This window comes from Bacidia gigantensis (genome assembly GCF_019456465.1).
Source record: "Bacidia gigantensis strain McMullin 20006 chromosome Unknown contig_134, whole genome shotgun sequence".
Taxonomy (NCBI): domain Eukaryota; kingdom Fungi; phylum Ascomycota; class Lecanoromycetes; order Lecanorales; family Ramalinaceae; genus Bacidia; species Bacidia gigantensis.
In genome coordinates, this window is record NW_025408593.1 from 329,908 (window position 1) to 350,899 (window position 20,992).

At 50.0% G+C, this 20,992-nt stretch overlaps 8 protein-coding genes across 8 annotated transcripts; 4 read left to right on the forward strand and 4 right to left on the reverse strand.

Annotated features, from left to right (window-relative positions):
- Window positions 1-656: 656 nt before the first annotated feature.
- KY384_001838 (uncharacterized protein) lies at window positions 657-1,469 on the reverse strand (the record flags this gene model as incomplete). Its single annotated transcript, XM_044810364.1, has 2 exons — window positions 657-1,079; window positions 1,383-1,469. The coding sequence occupies 2 exons, from the start codon at window positions 1,467-1,469 to the stop codon at window positions 657-659; spliced, it is 510 nt and encodes a 169-aa protein (XP_044672338.1).
- A 1,343-nt stretch (window positions 1,470-2,812) lies between these two features.
- On the forward strand, window positions 2,813-4,041 carry KY384_001839 (uncharacterized protein; the record flags this gene model as incomplete). Its single annotated transcript, XM_044810365.1, has 2 exons — window positions 2,813-2,873; window positions 2,936-4,041. The coding sequence occupies 2 exons, from the start codon at window positions 2,813-2,815 to the stop codon at window positions 4,039-4,041; spliced, it is 1,167 nt and encodes a 388-aa protein (XP_044672339.1).
- Window positions 4,042-4,711: 670 nt separating this feature from the next.
- Window positions 4,712-5,170, reverse strand: KY384_001840 (uncharacterized protein; the record flags this gene model as incomplete). The annotated part of the gene is made up of 2 exons (XM_044810366.1): window positions 4,712-4,946; window positions 4,998-5,170. 2 exons carry the CDS (start codon window positions 5,168-5,170, stop codon window positions 4,712-4,714), a joined length of 408 nt encoding a protein of 135 aa, XP_044672340.1.
- Window positions 5,171-5,335: 165 nt separating this feature from the next.
- KY384_001841 (uncharacterized protein) lies at window positions 5,336-6,250 on the forward strand (the record flags this gene model as incomplete). Its single annotated transcript, XM_044810367.1, has 1 exon — window positions 5,336-6,250. One exon carries the CDS (start codon window positions 5,336-5,338, stop codon window positions 6,248-6,250), a length of 915 nt encoding a protein of 304 aa, XP_044672341.1.
- Window positions 6,251-6,373: 123 nt separating this feature from the next.
- Window positions 6,374-8,243, reverse strand: KY384_001842 (uncharacterized protein; the record flags this gene model as incomplete). The annotated part of the gene is made up of 4 exons (XM_044810368.1): window positions 6,374-6,494; window positions 6,549-7,614; window positions 7,690-7,890; window positions 8,225-8,243. The coding sequence occupies 4 exons, from the start codon at window positions 8,241-8,243 to the stop codon at window positions 6,374-6,376; spliced, it is 1,407 nt and encodes a 468-aa protein (XP_044672342.1).
- Window positions 8,244-8,777: 534 nt separating this feature from the next.
- On the forward strand, window positions 8,778-9,383 carry KY384_001843 (uncharacterized protein; the record flags this gene model as incomplete). Its single annotated transcript, XM_044810369.1, has 1 exon — window positions 8,778-9,383. The coding sequence occupies one exon, from the start codon at window positions 8,778-8,780 to the stop codon at window positions 9,381-9,383; it is 606 nt and encodes a 201-aa protein (XP_044672343.1).
- Window positions 9,384-12,184: 2,801 nt separating this feature from the next.
- On the forward strand, window positions 12,185-13,879 carry KY384_001844 (uncharacterized protein; the record flags this gene model as incomplete). The annotated part of the gene is made up of 1 exon (XM_044810370.1): window positions 12,185-13,879. One exon carries the CDS (start codon window positions 12,185-12,187, stop codon window positions 13,877-13,879), a length of 1,695 nt encoding a protein of 564 aa, XP_044672344.1.
- A 2,133-nt stretch (window positions 13,880-16,012) lies between these two features.
- On the reverse strand, window positions 16,013-17,149 carry KY384_001845 (uncharacterized protein; the record flags this gene model as incomplete). Its single annotated transcript, XM_044810371.1, has 3 exons — window positions 16,013-16,766; window positions 16,821-16,866; window positions 16,939-17,149. 3 exons carry the CDS (start codon window positions 17,147-17,149, stop codon window positions 16,013-16,015), a joined length of 1,011 nt encoding a protein of 336 aa, XP_044672345.1.
- Window positions 17,150-20,992: the final 3,843 nt, after the last annotated feature.

A 20,992-nucleotide genomic window follows, 5' to 3' on the forward strand; every position in this document is an offset into this window, starting at 1 on the left:
GGGCTCGTGCTTTTGTCTGACTCGTTTCTTGATTGGAAGTTTTTGCCTGTTATTGCAATAGCTGGGAAATAGAAGCCTAAGCGATGTTCAGCTGCGTGAGCACGAAGTTATTAAGCATGGAGCTCATGGCAGATTTTGGGGCAAAAATAATTACGGCTTTTAGCTTCAGCACATACACTATAGATACAGGCCGCATGATTGAAATAAAAAGCTTCTCTTCATCACAAGATCTACGCAAAGATTCTATTGATTGGCGGCATATTGCGCTTAACTATCGGGTCGATGGTACATGGATAGAATAAAGGCCATGAAAGGCACATAGGTGAAAGATAGACTGTAGTTGGCTACCTTGAAAAGACATTGAGAAGATTGCATCCTGCCTCCTTGATTATCTCATGCTTCATAATGCCGACGAATATGCAATTCGCGGATGCAATTGGTGAACGTGTCATATGAGACAGAAAACGTATGGATGAAAACAACACCGGGAACATTCGTAGCGGGTTCTCTCGTAAAACGATGGCTTCGTAATGTGCCGAGCACGACAGAAAGGCAGCGTTGCAACGTTTTGCATTGTAGACTGCCTCTTGGAAGTTGCCTTGATCACACTTAGCTCCATTAATCTCAAGTCAGCTCAAGATGAGGGTTGTCATACCTTAGGCAACAGACTCCTCTTGCTCATCCTCAGCTGCCTCCTCAGGACTAGAGGTCTCTACCTTGATGTCTTCATTGCCGACGTAATTTCCGCTAACAGGGGATTTGCCTCCCTCGACTTTGGTCGGGTCTTTCTTGGTTACAGGAGCAGGCTTGGCCTTTCTGGCGCGTTTCGTAGGAGGAGCATTGGGATCTTTGGGCTTTCGAGTCCGCTTCTTGGGAGGATTGACGGGCTGAGTGGAGTCGCTGTCTTTTTCGTGGCTGTTGACTGCGAGAAATTCATTGGATTTGGGAGTCTCGTTCGATGTTGGTGAGTTGGTCTTGCCGCCTTCAAAGTATGTCCTCCTAATTTTATTCCAGGCGGAGCGTGCAGAGTCAACATTTCCATTGAATCCGCCATGCTCTGCTAGAAGTTTGTAGTCGATCTAAGTGAACACAAGCCACGCATTAGCCAGATTTCGCTCACACCTTCGTAATTACAGGCGGGTTTCAATTCCAGAAGTATGAAATTGGTCGCGTAAAATTAAATTAAGTCATTTGATCCAGCGCCTACCAGAGCCAAAAATGCTTACAGTGACTAAAACATAGCTTTGACTTAGAGTGGCGGTCGATATCACATACGGGCTATCTGGTGAACAAGTAGAAAAGCGTAATCACAGGAACAAATACAGACGCGTGTAATAAATCCTTGAGATACAGCGGGCACATAAGAAGAGACACGAACTTACCTTCAGGCCTGCAGGATTTGCAAGGCAATACTGAACGGCAGCAAGAAGAACCGTTTGCTCACGGGTTGTCATCTTTGTCAGGCTCATTTTGCTGGTGCTTGGACGCTGTGGTGGAAGACACAGGAATGTAGGGAAGACCTTCGGAATGAGGGAAGCTAATGCGGGGATGAGTAGATGCTGAGGAGGAGGAGGATGGTGAGGTGTGATGAGTTGAAGGTGGAATGGAGTCGAAGATCACTGAAGGTCAACGAAGAGATAACGCTAGCTCCGCCGTGAATCACTCTGAAGTGTCTTTGAGAGTGAGTGACACTTAGGTGAAAGATGGTTTTACATCGACACTGTATTGCTGTTGATCCGGGTGAAGACTTTTTCGCTCACGATTGACTCGAGAGACCTCTCCTTTAACGGCTTCACAAAGAATTTAGTAGGTTGCTGATCATGCCACCATCTAGTCTTTGGTGGAAGGGTGCTTCCCGTTCTTTGGATGTTCTGTATGCTCAGTCGAGACTTGGTAGGCTTAAGCTCAGAGATTGGATACTGTGTTACGCGGGGACGGCCATAAGTGTTGATTGTTGTGAATGCTAATCTCGTGTCCGAAGGCAATTGCTCGGCAAACTTTAAAAGGAGATCTCTGGATCTTCGTGCAATTGGTGGCAGCTTTAGATGCACATAGGCTACAAAAGGGGCTGTTGCCCATAGTGCGTAAAACATTGGGACAGCTCCTAGTAGGATTCTCGTGCTCATATCTAGTATCTGGTATCAGAACTTACGCCTCGACTTTTCGGAGGATCATACTGGGTAGTGACATCCAATTGAGATCTTGTCGGGTTCTGTACGCCCCTATGCTAACAAAAACAACGTTCGTAGCGAAGATGACGATGGTGGTGAGTTTCAAGCAACCAACGAAAACAATACGCCCAGTACCTGCATGATAGATCCGTAGACTTTCAGGGACGACTGTTTTCAATGAGATGCTTGGAGAATCAGGATGTAATGAAGTATCGCACCTGATGGAGTCGCCCTGTATTCCGACGCGAGGCATCTCTGACTGGGAAAGGAAGATCTTAAAGACAATTTCGACCACCCACGTTGAAGAGTTGACCGAGCACTGTGCCGAATCAAGTGGGCACATAGCATCATGTGGAAATACTGGAATCGAAACATTCCACGATGATATAGAAGAATAGCTTGACGATATAAACATTGCTTCCCCTTTTGGATTGGTCAGAATCTCTTGCGCGACAAGCGCTGACGCGCCGCTCAAGGAGAACAAGTCAAACTAACTCAAGACATTCGTCTTCTGCAGCTGGAGGAATCCTACTAATCGATAACTGATGGGTGACAACCCAATGAGCTCCCAGCGACAGTTCCGCACCGTGAGCGCGACACGATAACATATGCAATGTCCATAGACAATTGGTCAACCTATCATGACATTGCCTTTCTTTCTGGTCGCTGCATTATGCTTGCTGCTCAATGATTTCACACAGGGTAGGCTTGCAGCTGCCCAATATCTCTTGTGACTTTCCCGTGTCGAAGCTCATACTGTCTAGCATATACAAAGCTCTCCGATTCCAGCTTAAAAGCCATCCCAGACCCTGGTAACGACTTTGACATCAAGAGCGGAAAACTTCTCGCTCCTATCCTTCAGCCTCGAGTTCCTGGTAGCGATGGATCTGCAGCAGTTCTCAAGCATTTTGCAGACTTCTTTAAGAACGATTTGCCGTCATGGAAGGTTACCTATCAGAACTCGACTTCGAAGACCCCCGTGACGGGAGACAGAGTGTTCCCATTCGTGAACATGGTTGCCACAAGACAACCCCCTTGGACCAATCCTGGAGAGGTCAGCTACTTGACCTTGGTTGCGCACTACGATAGCAAGATGGAGCCCGAAGGCTTTATAGGGGCAATCGACAGCGCTGCACCCTGTGCCATGCTCATGCATGTTGCAAGGAGCCTCGAGACCGCCCTGGTGAAGAAATGGTCATCGATGAATGAGGTAGGCATGAAAATGGAAGGCTATGATGGTGGGGTGGAGGAGCACCAGGGAGTTCAGATCATCTTTTTGGACGGCGAAGAGGCATTCGGACACTGGTCTGCAGAAGACTCTATCTACGGAGCAAAGTCGCTTGCTGCCGAGATGGAAGCTACATTTCATCCTGCGCTTTCGACTTATCATAACGCGCTCTCATCAATTTCGCTCTTTCTGCTGCTGGATCTCTTAGGTGCCGCAAACCCAACCGTGCCATCCTACTTCAAGACTACGCATTGGGCTTACAAGAATTTGGCTGCACTTGCAAATCGCTTGCACTCCAGCAAAAAGGAAATCAGCCCTTCCGTCGGCAGGTGGTTTCCCGACTCCGACAAAACGGAAAGCGCGCAATGGGGTCCAAGCGGGATTGAAGATGATCATCTACCTTTCATGGCTCGAGGAGTCGAGGTTCTACATATAATTCCCAATCCATTTCCGTGGAAACTGTGGCATCAGATTGAGGACGACGGCGAGCATCTTGACTTGCCAACGTGCAAAGACTGGGCTGTCCTGATTACAGCATTTGCAGCCGAATGGCTAGATCTTAATGACTTTGTCGACGCTTCTAGGAGATCGAAGGAAAGCGCAAAAGACGACAGAGCTTTCAGGGAGCGATCAGAGCTGTGAGTCCTGCACTGTGTAAACGAAATCTATTCCATAGACTCATATTTCACTGAAGGATATGAGTGATGTGGAGAGAAGACCTGTCACTCAACCACAAATCAAGCACAGCTTTTGGGCCGATAAAGTAGCTCACTTCATTGGTGCCATATCCTCATGCAAATTGGGCTTAGGATCTCTCGTCTTGGCCGTAAGATAAGGCATGGCATACGTCTAAGATATGACAGAGTCAGTGAACTTTCTCCCCACAGGAGATCTACCATAAAAGGCCACAATTGACAATTATCTAGCTCAGCCTAAAATACTCACCAACGACTGGACTTCTCATACAACAACTACAGCACTTTCAACATTTCGGGCTCGCGAAAAGCGAGTAACGGCTCCCTCGTACTTGATCATCTTTGTGCTTGCCTTAACCAGCGAATTGGGAGCCCTTCCACAAGGCCTGAAGTCGGAAATGCTATTAAGCATTGAGTTTCGAAGAGCAACAGTGAATGGAGGAGGTATTGTAAAGAACATGGCCATGAAAAGCCGTCTGTGAAAGATGGAGGGAAAACGAGACGGAGATCATAGCGGATCCATATCTGTACTCTGGCAAGTCTTTGTAGAAATCATTCAGGTCTCGATCTATGATTGTATATCCCCTTTCTAGTATCTTCCGTCCCACCCAGATCCCTTAGTCCTCTTTGGCCTTCTCTTCCATGGCCTCAACAGCCCTATCTAGCTCCCTGATCCTCTGCCCGATCCTCCGTTTGATCTCCTCACCGTGCTCTGACTTAACGGCTTCTTCGAATGCAGCCTTCAATTTGCCTAGCTCTTCATGCGCTGCTGCCCTGTCGTCCGCCGCATAGACGGTTTTCTTGTCTGTTTCTTCCGAGGCAATCTCGAATTCGTCCTTGGCTGTGGCGTATCTAGCGTCGAGTCAGTTCGTAATCATCAATTCGAGGCGGGCAATTGCATACAGTTCCTGGATCTCTTCAATTTTCTCGTCTGCTGTGAGCTGGCTGGCAAAGGTGCGGTAGGGCAATATGAGGGTTTGACGAATTGGTAGACGAGCGGTTCTCAAAGTATAAGCTGGAGATATGTTCTTAGACCGCAACAGCTTTGAGCTGCGACTAAGATTCCGTAAGATCATGGCTGGAAGGGAGCCATGTACACGACGAAGGTAAAGCACGTGCTGCGTGACGCAAGGCTTGGGATTCTCACTGTTGATGCCCGGCAGTCACAGGAAAAGGCTTACAATAATTCCTGCATGGTAAACGCAAACATCTTGTAGTGTACCACGCCAGAGGCGTTTACTATGGTTCTGCTTGCAGCTGGGGTTCTGACAGCGTCTGCCCTTTTTCTGGCCTACCGCTACCTGTATCCTAAATTGCCTCCACCCAGACTTCAAGTCGATAGCATCGACGATGATGACTTGAAGGAGAGGGAGACACTCACGTTTCCCGGTGTATCCACCCGGGAGCAAAATGACTCAAATCATTTAGAAAATCACGAACTCGAACATGTACAGAGCGAGACGCCAGACTCACCAGACACCACCCCCAAACAGAAACCCCAAGATGACAGAAATCTCATGCCACCACCCCTCCTCCTCAACGGCAAAACCAAACCCGGCTCTTCTCTGATGCCACCACCACCTCGCCCAACCGCGAATATCCCAAAACCTTCCAGCGCCCTTCGGCCACCCCCTTCAGCAGCCTCAACATTACGCACACCACCGACCCGCTCGTCTCCACAAACAAAATCCAACACACTCGCACCATCCACATCCACTCTCCCACCCCTCTCTCGCCCCTCGAAGAAAGTCCTTCTCTCTCCAGGCCACTCGCCCCTCGACTGGGCGGCCCTCACAAAATCGCCTCCAAGCGCCTCTTACCTGCGCGGGGCAGACGTTCCAGCCGATCGCATGATCCGCGTGACCCCTTCAATGTTGAAGTATTACACAGGAAGGAAAGGGAAAGATGCTTGGGGCGTTTTTGGTGGGAAGGTGTACAATATGACGAGATATCTGGACTTTCATCCTGGCGGGAAGGATGAGATCATGAAGGGTGCTGGGAGATTGGATGGGACGGCGCTGTTTTTGGAGGCACATCCTTGGGTTAGTTGGGAGAGTATGCTAGGAGAGTGTTGCGTGGGTATTTTGGTTGGGGAAGGGGAGGGGGAGGGGGAGAAGGGGAGTCGAGATAGGGAGCGGATGGAGCAGATGGATTGAGCGATTGAAGCAACATCATGCATCATCCTTCGCTTGGCCGGAGGCTCGTCTTTGGGCAGGCGGACATGATTGAACTGCACACACGCCAGGAGTGTGACTCTGGTATGTGTTGCGAGAGACTTTTTAAGATCCTTGAAGCGGCTGACTCATACCACCCAGAGTCACCATCTTCGTTATTTGGTATTCAGAAATGCCATATTTGCTTCCTTCTCGGCCGAAACCACTTTGTTTGACTCCGCCGAACCTATCAAGCGGTCAGTATAGCATACTTCACGCGCTGAGGAAATGGAGAACTTACGGAGCTGCTGGGTCACTGATCAGCCCAGTATTCACGCCTATCATCCCCACTTCCAATGCCTCAGCAACCCGATAGACCCGCTGCAAATCCTTTGAGTAGAAATATCCCGCCAAGCCAACTTCTGCAGCATTCGCCATATCCACGACATCCTTTTCTGTCTCGAACGGGAACAAGCCAGCCACAGGCCCAAAGGTCTCTTCGGAAGCGAGTTGCATATTCATCCGCATCCCGGTGATGACAGTCGGCTCAAAGAAGTTGTCGCCCAGCTTCGACATCTTCTGTCCACCAACCAGGACCTTTCCGCCCTTCTTCTCCGCATCTCTTACATGAGCATCGACCTTGTTGACCGCACGATCATGAATCAACGGGCCATGCGTCACACCTTCCTCAAACCCATTCCCCATGTGGAATCCTCTCACCTTCTCCGCAAATGCAGCAGCGAACTTCTCATAAATCCCTTTTTGCACAAACAGCCGATTGGCACAGACGCAAGTCTGCCCCGAGCTCCGGAACTTGCTCGCAATCGCCCCGTTCACAGCAGATTCGAGATCCGCATCATCGAAAACAATGAACGGCGCATTCCCCCCTAATTCAAATGAAAGCTTTTTTAATGTCGCAGCCGATTGCTTCATCAACAGCCTCCCCACCCCAGTGCTTCCAGTAAAGCTGACTTTCCTCACCGTCTCTGACTCTGTGAGCGCCTGTCCAACTTCGACCGTATTTTGCATCGCAGACACCACATTGACGACTCCTTTCGGTATTCCCGCCCTCTGCGCCAACTCCGCAAGCGCAAGCGCAGTAAATGGTGTCTCGCCAGGTGACTTGGCGACGACAGTACAACCCGCAGCGAGAGCGGCCGCAACCTTCCTTGTCACCATGGCGGCGGGGAAGTTCCAGGGCGTGATGAGTCCGCAGACACCAACGGGCTCTTTAAGCGTGAACACGCGGTTTCCGGGAACGAAGGAGAGGATGGTGTCGCCGGATGCACGGGGCGCCTCTTCAGAGAACCATTCGAAGAAGCTGGCAGCGTAGGCAACTTCGCCTTTGGAGTCGGTGAGGGGTTTGCCTAGAGGGCGGGTTGTGCGTCAGCTTCGTCAAAGCGGGACCTCGGGGTGTGGTCGGAGGAAAGCGCTCAGCTCACCATTCTCAGCTGTTATGATCCGTGCAAGATCTTCTTGATTTTCCATCATCAAGTCGTACCATTTGTGAAGCCATCGGGCTCTTTGGCGGGCGGTGGTTTGTCTGAAGGAAGGGAAGGCGGCTGCTGCGACGGAGATGGCGTTATCTGTGTCGGCTTTGTTGAATTCTGGGGAGATGCCTATGATTTTTCCTGTCGCGGGATCTGGGCAATTGAGTCAGATGGTGAAGAAAAGGATGGCGAGGGAAGGCGTGCCATTGACTTCAAATGTTTTGCCCGACTTTGCACCAATCCACTCGCCGTTGACGTAGGCCACATTCTGCTTATATAGGGATTGATCTTTCAGCTATACCAGATGTGAGTAATGGGCTAGAAAAAACGTGATCTCGGGGCAATTTTTACTGAGGGGATGGTTGAGCTTGACATGGCGTACGTTCTTAATATGATGCGGGGGAGGGTTGATGGTAGGTAGCAGCGTCGAATGTTTGTCGTAGGGGCTGAGCGAAGCCTCTGCATTGTGGAACAGAATAGAGGATACGTAATTGGATTTGATTCATGATATCCAATGAAGGAATCACAATATCGTCATAGTTTTTGAGCAAAAGACGTTTTGCTTTGTATTGCAGCCCCACGTCACCAGCAGCACGGATCAAAAGCTTGGCTCTTCGGAGCGGTTCTACTATTTGCCAGCAGGACGATCAGAGTGCCACAATCTCCGTGGCATGGAAGCTATGTTAAAGCTTTGGGGTGCGCTTCGGGTACCCCCAGCATTTAAATTCAATTTCAAGTACCTACTACAAGAACAACAAATTCGGGTGGTAATTTCTGATGGTGGTGGCATAGATTCTCTATAGCCCGGAATTTGTTATTCCGAGGCTCATACAATCTCCATCCAAGTCGGGCAGCAGGCTTCTGCACGCTCCGAAGCGAGAGTTTCCCGCTTTTGCATTGTTTAACAGAGAAGCATATGTATTTGGCCTGGCACGTGCCGCATTATAAAAGTACGTGAACTATCTTCATTGTGGTCTCAACCCAGCTGCTCTAAAGCTTTAGAGACTGCTCTCAAGCAGTCTCATCGTAATACCGTCCCTATGTCAGTTCAGTCACAGACCCTCTCTCCTAACGAATCGTTAGTGGGCGGTAAGGTGATGGTGGGCTCCCCAGGCAACTTTTGGCTTTGGTCGCCTGAGGAGGGTTTTGATCTGTCGCGCTTTCCGAATCCTGATTCGAATCCTGTGCCATCCAGTCTCCATCTCGAATGTCAGGTCAGCAATGTCACTATAGACCCCGCGAAGACCGCACTTCTTATCATCGATGTCCAAAATTTTACACTGAGTCCTGCCTTGAGAAAAGATCTATCTCCTGAAATGTTCGAAGCACAGGATGCAATTCTCAAGTACGGTATTCCCGCTGCTCGAAAAGCCGGGATCCAAATCGTGTGGTTGAATTGGGGCCTGACGGACGAGGATATCAAGTCGCTGCCTCCCCAGCAGATTCGCGTCTTCGGCTGGACATGTAATATCCAGAATGGCCGATGCGGGATCGATTTTCGTGAGCGGACCACTGCGAGCGCGGCTGAATTTGTGCAGGCCGGTGAGAGACGGATAGTGAATGCACCAGGGCAGGAGCTGGGGGAGGTCACATTGGAGAATGGGACCAAAATTGATGCTGGACGGGCCCTGATCAAAGGCACATAGAATGCCGCTCTCACCGATCCACTGGCTGCAGCCTTCAATGAGAGCCAGAGTTCGCCTTTACCAGACGTGCTGTATCACAAGAATAGAAACTCGGGCATGTGCGAGGCCATGCCCGATTGTACGGAATTTCTCGAGAGCAAGGGAATCCGCACATTGCTTTTTGCGGGAATGAACACCGATCAATGCGTACTGGCCACGACATTCAATGCGCAGATGAAAGGCTTCGACACAATATTGCTGAACGATGGCTGCGTGACTGACAGTCCGGCGTTTGCGCAGCAAAGTTGCGAGTACCAATTTACCCACATCTGGGGGTTCTTGTCGAGTTGCAAGGCTCTTGCTCAGGCGACGGCAGAATTACGATAAAAGTAGCGGCAAGCAACGTGTTAGAATGATACTTTCGATACATGTGGTATTGGTGTGATAAAGCATATTGATGACCTCCACGTACCCACAGTTGAAGTCTTTCAGGTAAGGTCTGGTGCTTTCTTGTTTTCGGAAGGACTGGCGTACCCATAAAAAGCTTCAATTCTCACAGCTTAGTATTATAACGGTCGGTGTCTGCGTTGTGAGTAAATCTAGCGCTCCGGCATTTGCTGAGTCGTCAATTTTGCCATATTCATCTCTACGTCTTGGCTTGATTGGGACAAAAAGAGCAAAGAACCGTGCGCTGAAAAAGTATGGACTGAAGAAGCGATAGCATATCAGACTCTGGCCGTTTGTCAACTGATGCTCCGACCACCTACAAGATTGACAAGGTTTAGTTGGAACTCCATTCTGTGGTTGATTTCTTTTCTTTGAAAACCATGCATGTCGTGCTTATCATTGGATAGGATCAAATCTGCCATCTCAAGGCAGCTATCAGACCCGAGGCCACAGCAAAGATATGTAGAGTATCAGAGGATTTTATTATTGTCACTACTTCGCGTGCAGATCACGCAGGATGTTTTGTACACTCGCACGACGCACTCAGAAAACTTTTCAAGGCTAATTTCTATACCCTTAATAACCTCTACCAGGCGTCCAGTCTCCTCTTCGTTCAGTCAAGTGTCATCTGCTACTAAATATCCATCAGTAACAACAATTGCCGCAGCCTGTCTAGCTACGAACCTCGAACCAACTCACCAGGCTAAGGCCAGACTGCGATCACTCGGACTTGAGCCACATTGTCAAACGTTCTTTATCGCCTCAACTTTGCTAGCGCTTTGTGTTCGGTCTCTGGATAGCGTTCGGGCTTATCGAGCTTGGCCACATGCCACAGGCTCACTTCGTTATCAAATGCTATTTCTCAGACTATGTGTGCCAATTGTGAAGGAAGCTCCTCGAGCCTTCCTCGTGTCAAAAGTAGTACTAGATAGATGTTTCGACGGCCCTGTCGTTTCATTGGAGGCCTTGATGACTTGACTCAGGCTGATCTTCCACTACATCTTCCTCTGTGGGAACGCCACGTCGCGCTGAGACATCGAAGAGATGCACAGGTGATTGACCAAGAAACGGCTTGTGATGGTCGTTTTGCTTCTGCGAGGATCAGTGAAAGCTGTCTATATTTTCAATTCCTTACTTGACCTGGTTGGATCAAGAAGTCGGTTCAAACTTTTGATACTGACTACAGCATCTTTTGCTTGAACCTCTCTCATGATGCCGTGATCATCATTGACGTATTTTGCTGAGCCCTGGCGTTCTGTATTCTACGCAAACGAATGTTATAATATATCTTAGCTATTGCAGTCACAACAACCTCGTCTAACAACCCCGGCGACTCGTCAAGTGGCAACATTGGGAGCACGTGCAACTTCGTGTGCCTACGTCCTCCCTCACATCTCGCCAACACGTCCAGTCCATTGGGCCGCCGCAGGACGATGGCCCTTTCTGATCGGCTGTATAAGTGTCGCCGAAGGTGCCTTTGTCTTGTACCCCAGTTCAACGGGCCAAGCAAAGGCTGGGCACAAGAGGTCATGCGGTGCCATACGTCCATGCTTTGGCGAGTGAGGTCGACGTTCTTCCCATTGACGGTGACAAATACGCTCTGGAGCTCCCAGGTAGGAGGGAGCTCAACGGTTCCGATGACTGTGTCGTCAACCAAGCGGTCACCATTGTACACTGTGATTTGCGGGCGCGTCGAGTGCCGTCTCCTGTATGTGTACAGGACCGTCTTGTTGTCGGATGCATATACCTTGCCGTTGCGCCGACCGCGAATGTGAAGGGTACGCGCTTTAGAAATATCGGGTCCATTGGCTGCATAAGCAATACTACGAGGATTCTCATACAAGGCCACATTCTGGCGATACTCCTCAGTGGCAGAAGTTGCACGTGGTGGGGCCTGACTTTGCTGGTACGAAGGCCCCGGGCTTGTTCTGAGGGTACTCGTTGAAGATTTCCTGGAAGCCCCTTCAGAAGGAGCGGGTGGTAAAAGACGTGATCCTTCGTGAGAACTGCCATTTAAAGCCATCTTCTTGCAATAGGAATAGCGGTACCAGAATACGTTTACAAAGGATCAATTCAATAGGAATTCCGATAGTCACAATAAGGAGAACAGAGGATAAGACTATAGAATTTTTACACAAGGGTTGTAGGAGAGAAGACTTTGAAAGTCAAGTCTTTACAATACTACCTGTTGTTGTGGGCTGCACCTACCGCCAAAGGAGTTCACGGCTTAGTAGCCATTACCCCTGAGCAACCCTAGTCGCTAGCGTAGCCGGCGTTAGAAGTACCTCAAGGCCCTAAGGGTAAGGTAGTCCCTAAAAACGTAGTTTCCTTCTTTGCTACGACACCTCGACGTGAGATCAACACCTGTCGTGAGAATGGCAGAGCCACGTCGAATGTCAACCCGCTTTCGCGGTGAACCTCCGCCAAAGAAGCGCGCTCTAACACCATCTCCGCCGCCACCTCTTGAGAAACCCGTAAAGCACACCCCCAAGCCGGTTGAACCTGTCGAAGACGGTCTTCCTATGAAGTTAAGAGAGGGACAAGCCATGCCAACTCTGTCGGAGCCACAAGATGAGAATTTACCTGACAAAGACTTCCAGTCAATATCAGGGAGTGGGGTTCTAGCAGCGGCCATCGAGCACTCGCGCCAGAAATGGATGAACGACGGCATTTTCGATCGTTATTGGACCAAGCCGTCGAAGAAGAAGAGCATGGAAAGCACTCCTCAACCCGAGAAGTCGACCATGTCAAGGCTAGGCACCTGTTCTCTGGTTATTGAACCACATGCATTTGAAATCACACTCTACGGAGTGAAGGAGAATACTGTTCCCTATCAACTTCCTGTAGCCCCTCCTCCGCCGCAGACATATTCACAATACAATCCCTATTCACATAATGGCAATTATGTTACACCATACGGGCCTCCTTTTACGGGCACGAGTACCTCAGATCAACGTCTATCGCCGCATCCCCAGGCACAACAGTCGCTGCCACCATTCAAGGAGGGGTTTGCCAACCTGGATGCGCGAAGTCCCCCACCACTGAATCAATTCCCTATACCCAACTCTACCCCTACTCCTACGTCTCGAAGGCCATCTACGTCGAGCAAAGGAAGCCATGAAAGCAAGACTCGAGAAGCCCCATCTGCTGACCCAGTCATCCAAATGCTAGCCACACGGGCCGCGTCTGATCCACGTCTAAAGAGCCTCATGAAGATTGTTGCAGCCGGCAACGCCTCGCCAGAACAGCTTGCGGAATTCCAAAGCCATATTGACGAGCTTAATGCCTTGCTGAAGTCTCCACAAACACCCAATCCTCTTTCACAGGCAAACAATCTTCCTAAACCCCCACCTGGTGCAAATGCCTCTCCACCGCCGTCGACTGATAACATGTCACCATCAAATGGCGTCTCTGTGGCAACATCACAGCAGCAACAAACGCTGAGTGCCCCACAACCTCCTCAAATGCCGATCAAGACCGAACCAACTACCCAACATTTGCCAAATCCATTGCCTTTGCCTCAGTTCCCACCGATGCGTACTCACCCACCGCCTCCGCGGCCTAAAGCTGACATGCAATCTATTGTCTTCGATTTCAATGGCATAGGCGACCGCTTTACATTCCCTCGTCAGTCGATCCTTGAATATCTCCCTGGCGACCTACAAGTCCTTGTCTCCTTCCTCATTATCCGGCGTGGCAGCACAACCACCGCAACTTCCACTGCTACAAAGGGAGCTAGTAGCAAACACTACAAGGGCAGCCAGAACTACTACCAACCGGTGACTATGCGGTTATCGGCTACCAACGCAAGAATGCTCGAGAATCTGAGGAAGGTTGTGGCAAGTCCGGAGGAAGTGAGGAAGTATATGGAAGGGATTTTTGACCGAATGCAGCCCGCAGAGGTAGTATATCTACCGTTGAGGTTGCCCAGGGGCAAGGATGCGGGTGGAGAAGGAGAGGAAGGGGGGAAGGTAGCTGCAACCGCAAAGAGAAAGGCAGTGGAGGTAGACAGGAGTCTGGTCAGGCCGTTCTATGAGCCGCCGAGTTCCATGATGCCGTTGACTGCTTAGTGCATACATTCAGGCAAGCTTTTTGAGCTATTTAGTTTAGCTAAAAGACATACTACTTAAACTGGATTGATGACATGCACGAACAGAAAGCGAAGCATGTTGACAAACTTAATGCAAAGGGATTAATTTTCCTGTATACATTAGTACCTGAAGACGTTTCATCCTTAACCAAAATCCCCAGCATTCTCCTCTAGCCCAGCTCACCCCTCTTCGAAAGCCCTCATAACCGCCCTCCCAACCACAGGAAACATAGTGACTTTATTATGCCCTTCAAACCCGCCAAAATCAGCGTCCCTTTCCCCGTCACGAAAGGGTTGAAAATAAACCAACTCACCTCCAGTAGGCACAATCTCCAACCTCACCTCCCTCACCCCCTCTTCCCTTCCACCAGCCCTCCACAACTCAACACCATCCCCTTCCCGCAATTTTACCGCGTCGATCTGCTGTCTAGACATCCCTTTTCCCTCCACCGTCGCATTCGCAGCCGCGTAGAAGAGGTCTTGGCTGTGAGTGAAGGGGATCTCAAAGTCGTTGCGGGCGTGGATGAGATGGATTTTCGTCCCCTTGTCTCTTCCCTTACCCACCCCCTTGCCCAAATCCTGACCCACCATTTTACCCCACCCCTTCACCGCCCAATTTACCGCTCTTGGCGTCTCTCCCTTCATGAGCGCCGCTAAGCGCTGGCTGGTTTGCCACGTATCCACGGCCTTGCTCGCGAAGAAGCGCTGGAGATTCGGATAGCTGCGCAAAGGACCTAGGATTGGAAGGATGCCGCCGATGGCGTAGTTGGTGAGTAGGGCTGGGACGGATGTGAATGGCGCTACGAGGATTAGAGCGCGGAAGTGGAGGGGGCGGCCGAGTGCCTTAGTTGTAGATTTGGGGAATGAGAAATAGTGCGCGACTGATGCGGCGACGGCGGTGCCGAGGGATTGACCGTGGAGGATGATCCGTGAGGGGTCTAGTGGTTTAGATGGAGAGAGAGGGAGCGGTGGGTGGAGGTGAGATTGAGAATATAGGTGAGTAGAGAGACCCCGTCGGTTATGAGGCCGGATTCGGTGGGGAAGCCTGTCGAGTGCCCGAAGCCGCGGTAGTCGAGGGCTATAACGTGGGTGGTGTGAGGGGAGCCGGAGGAGAGGGCTCTGAGGGCGGCGGGGCGGTGTGATTGAGCGAGGTGGCCGGCGTTGCCGTGGACTGGGTGGAGGGGAGGGTGTTAGCAGGTCTGGTAATGGTCTGAGGGAGGTAGAGCATCAGAGCACGAAGAAATATATGGACGCCAAACTTGATAATTTGGTTGTTCTTGACGATAAGGAAAAAGTGCAACGCAATCTTGTGCCGGACAAGGGAAGGTTCGTATGAAGATGCTAAGCATGAGATTTATCTACTCACAACTAATAACAAGTCTGCTCTTTGGATCTTGAGCTAGAAGACTGAAAGCCAGGGTGGACTCATAAGGCTCAATCATCCCAGTCGGCTCCCGCAAAAGCGCTTCTTCGTGCTCATCGTAGAGCCCAAGTGGAAGCACATGCCATGCATGGAGCCGTTCTCCGTCCGTTGTGTTGAAGTAGAATGGCCAAACTTGATTTTCTTTTCCCACCGAAGCTCAGTAACGACAACCGGTGAGAAATATTTCCTAGCATAGACAACTTACTAAGGAACCCAAATTGTACCGGCTCGTTTAGATCATGCCACCATTTGGTATTGAGATTATGAACATATAACGCTCTGTTGACAATGAACCCACGTTGGTATTATGGAACAGCATGTTGAACGTACTGTCTCTGAATCCAACTGTTAAGTAGAAGGAATAGGCAGCAGAAATACAATGCACCAAGAATAACAAATGACCAATACGCTTTCTTGAAAATCGGAGCAAGAGCCATCGAGCTGTAAGCTTTGCGTCCTATGAAGAATCCATCTGTGTTAAAGAGCCTACCTCGTCACAGGCCCCCTCTACGATGGGAGCGATCTATGTAGAAAGCTGATATAGAGTATCCTGGGTCAAAAATGCCCCTAATCGCGCCCGGGAGATGCCCTGAACACTAGCCGAAGTTTGCCCGGGAAGTAAATTCTAGCCTGCGAAAAGGGGGCTTGTAGGGTTTCTATTTTCAGGATTCATGCTTTCAATCATCTACATTACATGACAGCAAAAGCCGACCCATAGCTCACGCTACTATCTCGAGCTTCTTTGACCTCACTGCTACGCTCATATCTTACGAATTGGAAAAAGCCCTGGTCCTCAGTCAACTTTGCTTCCTGCCTGAGAGAGTCAATTGCTGCCATCACTATGCCTATGGGATGCCGCCCGCACACGGTGTTGCCTGTGTCGTGCAAATTTGCAAGAAAAGCGTCGTGACTGCCAGATTCAATGGCCTCCATAGCAGCCTTGTCGATGCGTCCGATACTTTCATTGATTGGAGGGTCCGATGGTGAATCTCGCTTGCTCAATTCATGGCCGTCTCTTACCTGCGTAGATGAACGAGGTACATAATAGGTATATCCGAAACGTGATCCCCAATGACAGAAGTCACTGCTTATGACAAAGATATTGGCTGGATCGGCAAGATACGGTGCGAGCAAAGACCCAAAAGCTTTCTCGGTGTTCGGGTTCGTATTGCCAACCAAGATAGGAACAAGGGGAGGTAAGTGAGCAGGATCAAACTTTTTGGAAAGCATATGGTAGATGTAGGGAATGTGCATTTCGAGACTGTGTTCCGCCTCATCAGTGCCCGTGGACATATCGTCAAGCCGACCTTTCGATTTCAGAGCTGTAATAGTATCCTTATCCAGGGGTAGATTTCCGACGGGGGAGGCATATGTGGCGTGCTTCGAAAGTGCGCAACCAGTCAAATATTTATGATGAGATGGTCCGAGGAGGAAGACGCGTTTGCTATCTTTACCTCAGGACGATGAAATAAAATAGACCCAGCCTAATGCTACTTACGCTTGGGAAACGTCGAGTGCTTGATACGCCCACGCTGCGGTAGGACCTGAGTATGCATAGCCAGCATGACTACGGTCTGTCCGATCAGCGATAGGCTCCTAATGAAAACCATATATACGCTGCTGGCTCACGTACGGCGCAATGATCACCCTTGCACCCGCGAGTGGTATCTTCCCAACGTCCTCAATCTGGGAGTTGACATCGTTCAGCCAGCCTTCAAGCTCTTCCGAAAGCACCTGACCATCACCAGTGTACCAGCTACCAGCATGACTCGCTGTCCTAGTCGTCATATCTCGAACAGCACCGAGAAGGAGTGGCTCGAGGATCATCGATATAGTGAGAGGTTGCAATTTAACCTCTTCGGGCAAGCGTGATTTTTGAGCGCGTCAATGATGACATGAAACCGTCCAGCCTCTTTCCTTTCTATCGATCCTTCAACACTTTTACATCAAACAGCACACCCTCCGTACTCTAGGAGAGTCAATTGAAGATGGCGACAAAACGCAAACGATCAGACTCTACGGGCTCCCCTCTTCCATATCAAGTATGGCGACTCAATGGTCACGCGATGCGTCTGCAAGCCCTTGCCCCGAGGTGAACATGACGGATCATGCACCGCAATGGCCCAATGCGACATCCGAAAGATATACAGACTCTCCACACCTCGACTCTAGAACTCGAAAGAGGCATCGTGACAACCGGCCTGATGAGGATACCATACACGGTACGCTATCCTCCCATTGCGCAATGTCATGCTGGGGAGCCGATTGACTAACATGTCTACGAACAGCCAACACATATCAAAGACTCTTCTCAGCCGCTCGCTCCCCGCCTTTACAACGACCCACAACATCTCCCCACCAGCCAAACCAGTCTGGCTCCTCAAGCGCGCCCCGTCAAGGCTCCCTGCACAACTTTTGGACTATCACAACGCCTCCACCTTCGACCTCAAGCCACCCAATAGCAGCACCACCCCCATCCTTCAGCCGCTGTGAAGATTGTGAAGCCCCTCTTCTCCTTGATCAAGACACGAGTATGGGGGGAGCTGATGAAGTGGATCCAGTGGGAGATTACACATGCAGGAATTGCAGGCGGCGAGTCTGCGATACGTGCGCGGTGATAGAGACGGGATTAGGGAGGGATTGCTTGCAATGCCGGATAGCTCGGAGTAAATGGGTTGGGGGCATTGGCTGGGTGCCGTGATACATTGCTTGAGGACCAGTATCTGGTTTTCCGCAACTGTTGATCATTTCAATTCCTCCGCTGGAAGGTTTTCCGTCATTCGCAATGTGCAAGTATTCATGTTAACCCGAGATCCGACAGCTTTTTTGGTTGCATTTATTGGCAGAGGGCAATTCAAGTCTTCTTTCCCAACCTCTGGAGAAAGACCAACGGCGGACGCCTAAGGGTTTGGTCTTCTGTGCTCAGATAGGTTTTGAGTCCTCTTATTAGCTGATGCAAATATACTCCTAAGTTGTTGATCAATTTAATGAGGCATTCGCGGGGGTTTGCACATGAACGAATCTGTTTCGCCCCTCAACATTTTGAGGCTATGAATTGATAATTTTCTATGACACCTACCTTGTGCGTGGCGCCTTTACAGGTACCGGGCAATTTTGAATGTTGGTGCACGATTCAGTTCACTCTCATATGAGCCCAACGCACAAAGTGCAAACCTGCGAGCACTTACTGCGCTGACAACACTCTTGTCTTGTCGATTCGTCTCATTGCTGACTGAAGAAAACAGAACAGCAGTGTCTAGGGAAGTATGCCTATCCTTTCGACATATACATTGATTGGCAAGAGTGAAGATCTTATCTCCTTTCGCCCTAGACTGAGGTTGGATTGCATATGCAGGAACAGAACGCGATCGGTCGATGCAACGGGAATTACCCCAACTCAAAGGCGGGGTCATGTCAACATCAGACGCTCAATCAGTTTCTACTGAAAACAAGAGAATGAAAGATATTGAAGACAAAACCTAAATGAGATCAGGCTGAGGCGAATGAACATGTAACAAACGCAGTCTCCCTGAATACAACCCGTCATTCAGCAGCCCGCCGAACAAGAAGCACGGAAAAATGCACGAACCCTCTCATGTTCTACGGACTCTCTGAACGGCTATTTACACACGGCTCAGAGGACTCCTTGGTTAATTCCCTGCGGACCTGCAAACTTCACAGCCCCAGCACCAATGACCGAGAGGCAGAGCACAAGAGCACCGCCTTTTGCCGGGGAGAGTGACAAACGATAGGAAGGCTTTACAAGCATCAACGAGAGGGTTGGGAACCTTTATTATCACTCACCCCCTGAGAGGCTTGGAGCGGTGCACAAGAGGGAGAAGTGAGGCTGTTTGCGTCAAATGGAAGCCTAAACAAGCCCAATCAGGTGCACAGCCGGAATGCTTCACCCAAGAAGCTGAGCACGATGCTCTAAAGTAACGAGGCAAGGCGCTTAGGTTGAATTAGCCTTGCAAAAGATCCGCTCTTGCGGGGCTGTACAGGCAATTTACAGGGCGAGTCTGCCCGAACCAAGCGGCAAGACGTCCGGCTGCCCTTGTTGCCATACACATGTGAAGATTGGACGAAGTCTTCTCTTTGGTCTCAAATCAGCCGAAGCTCAGCTTGACTAGCAGCAAGCGGATACCTCGGCCCTGAACATTGAACAAAGCCTCGCAGGGGTCACAACTATGCACAAGAACTATGAGAGACGTTTGGTTAACTCTGAACGTCTGCAATGCAGTTGGCCAGTCGGACAAAGAGTCAAGCAAGCAAAGTTTCTGTGAAACGGCATACTACCATGGCTCAATCTCTATGGCATACGCGCCTGGATGGACCACAAGTACTCATCCAACCAATAAGACGCATGTGGACCTATCGGTGCAGCCAGCATGCGGTTTGTAGCATCAAACGAATCGTCTGAATTGCTTCATGCTCCTCTTTTGCCTACGCACGACTCCCTGGAACTACGTGCGAAGGCAAATTCGCACACCAGCACAGCATATTCCCTCAGGACATCCTGCAAGATCCGGCAAATCATTGGACGGCTCAATGAGTCTTTCATCCTCAGCATTTGCGTATGTTCAAGATATCGACCAATGTCAGGTTTTGTGCTTGGCAAGGCAGTCTGATGGGGCTTCTCTAAGACTCATCATTTGACAGTGAGTAATTCATCTGCCTGTAACTGCTTACGTGTTGCAAAGCTGGCCCAAGCTCACGGCTCACGACGACAAAGAATCGTATTCAAGGAAATGAGACTTTGGATGAAGCGCAGCAAGGCTTGACATTGCCGGTCTCCTGATCCTACGTCTCCAGCATGTTTGCAACCCAAGAAGGCTACCTTGAGGCTACCTTGTTCCTGTGTGGCTAACGCCTGGCAAATCGACTGTCAGCCACACCTGTGGCGGGCCACACCGAGCAGTCGGAAAGTTTCCGCTTTTTGTATAAACTTCAAACCCCCAGGCAGACGCAGCGCTTGACACAAATCAACAGAAGAAAGACTCATACCCTTGGCTTCTTGCGGCAATATAGCAAATCGGCTGCCTTCCATGGGAGAGCACATGCCCTTGCATCGCCCGCTGCAGTCTGCCCCGAGTTTGCAGATTAACCTTTGTCACAGGAGTTCGAACGCATTTGTTTGGGTACCCACGGGCTGTTCGTCCCACCGCAGCAACGGTTCTATCACCGCAGTAATCTTCACCGAGGGAGAAGAGAGCATCTTGCGCTTTATTGGGTAGAGCCCCGTCCGATATCCGTCCGCGTACCCCTTGATGATTTGTTTTCGCCTTGAACGTCGATGGATGCCTGGAGCTTATTGGTTCGTCAAACTTAGTACACTGTGACAAAATTGTGACAAAGGGCGATTGAACTCTCAATTCGACACAGCATTGTTTTGCAAAGATTCACAGTGGGTCCTCGGTGACTAGCGTTCAGGCAGGAAGCAAGCAGCCGGAGTTGTTTCGGTGTGAGAATGAGTCTTGAAGCCTGGGTGCTACTCCCAATGTGTCTACAAGAAGGAGTACTTATATCATCTTTGCCTGTAACATGTGCTTCACTTCTCTCCATTCTGCAATTGTTCCTGCATCGACGTTCAATTGTGTCCAGATTCCCCAAAGCAGGCATTTCCTACAAGAACATTCACGAAGATTGTCTATCATTGGCGATTGATCACCT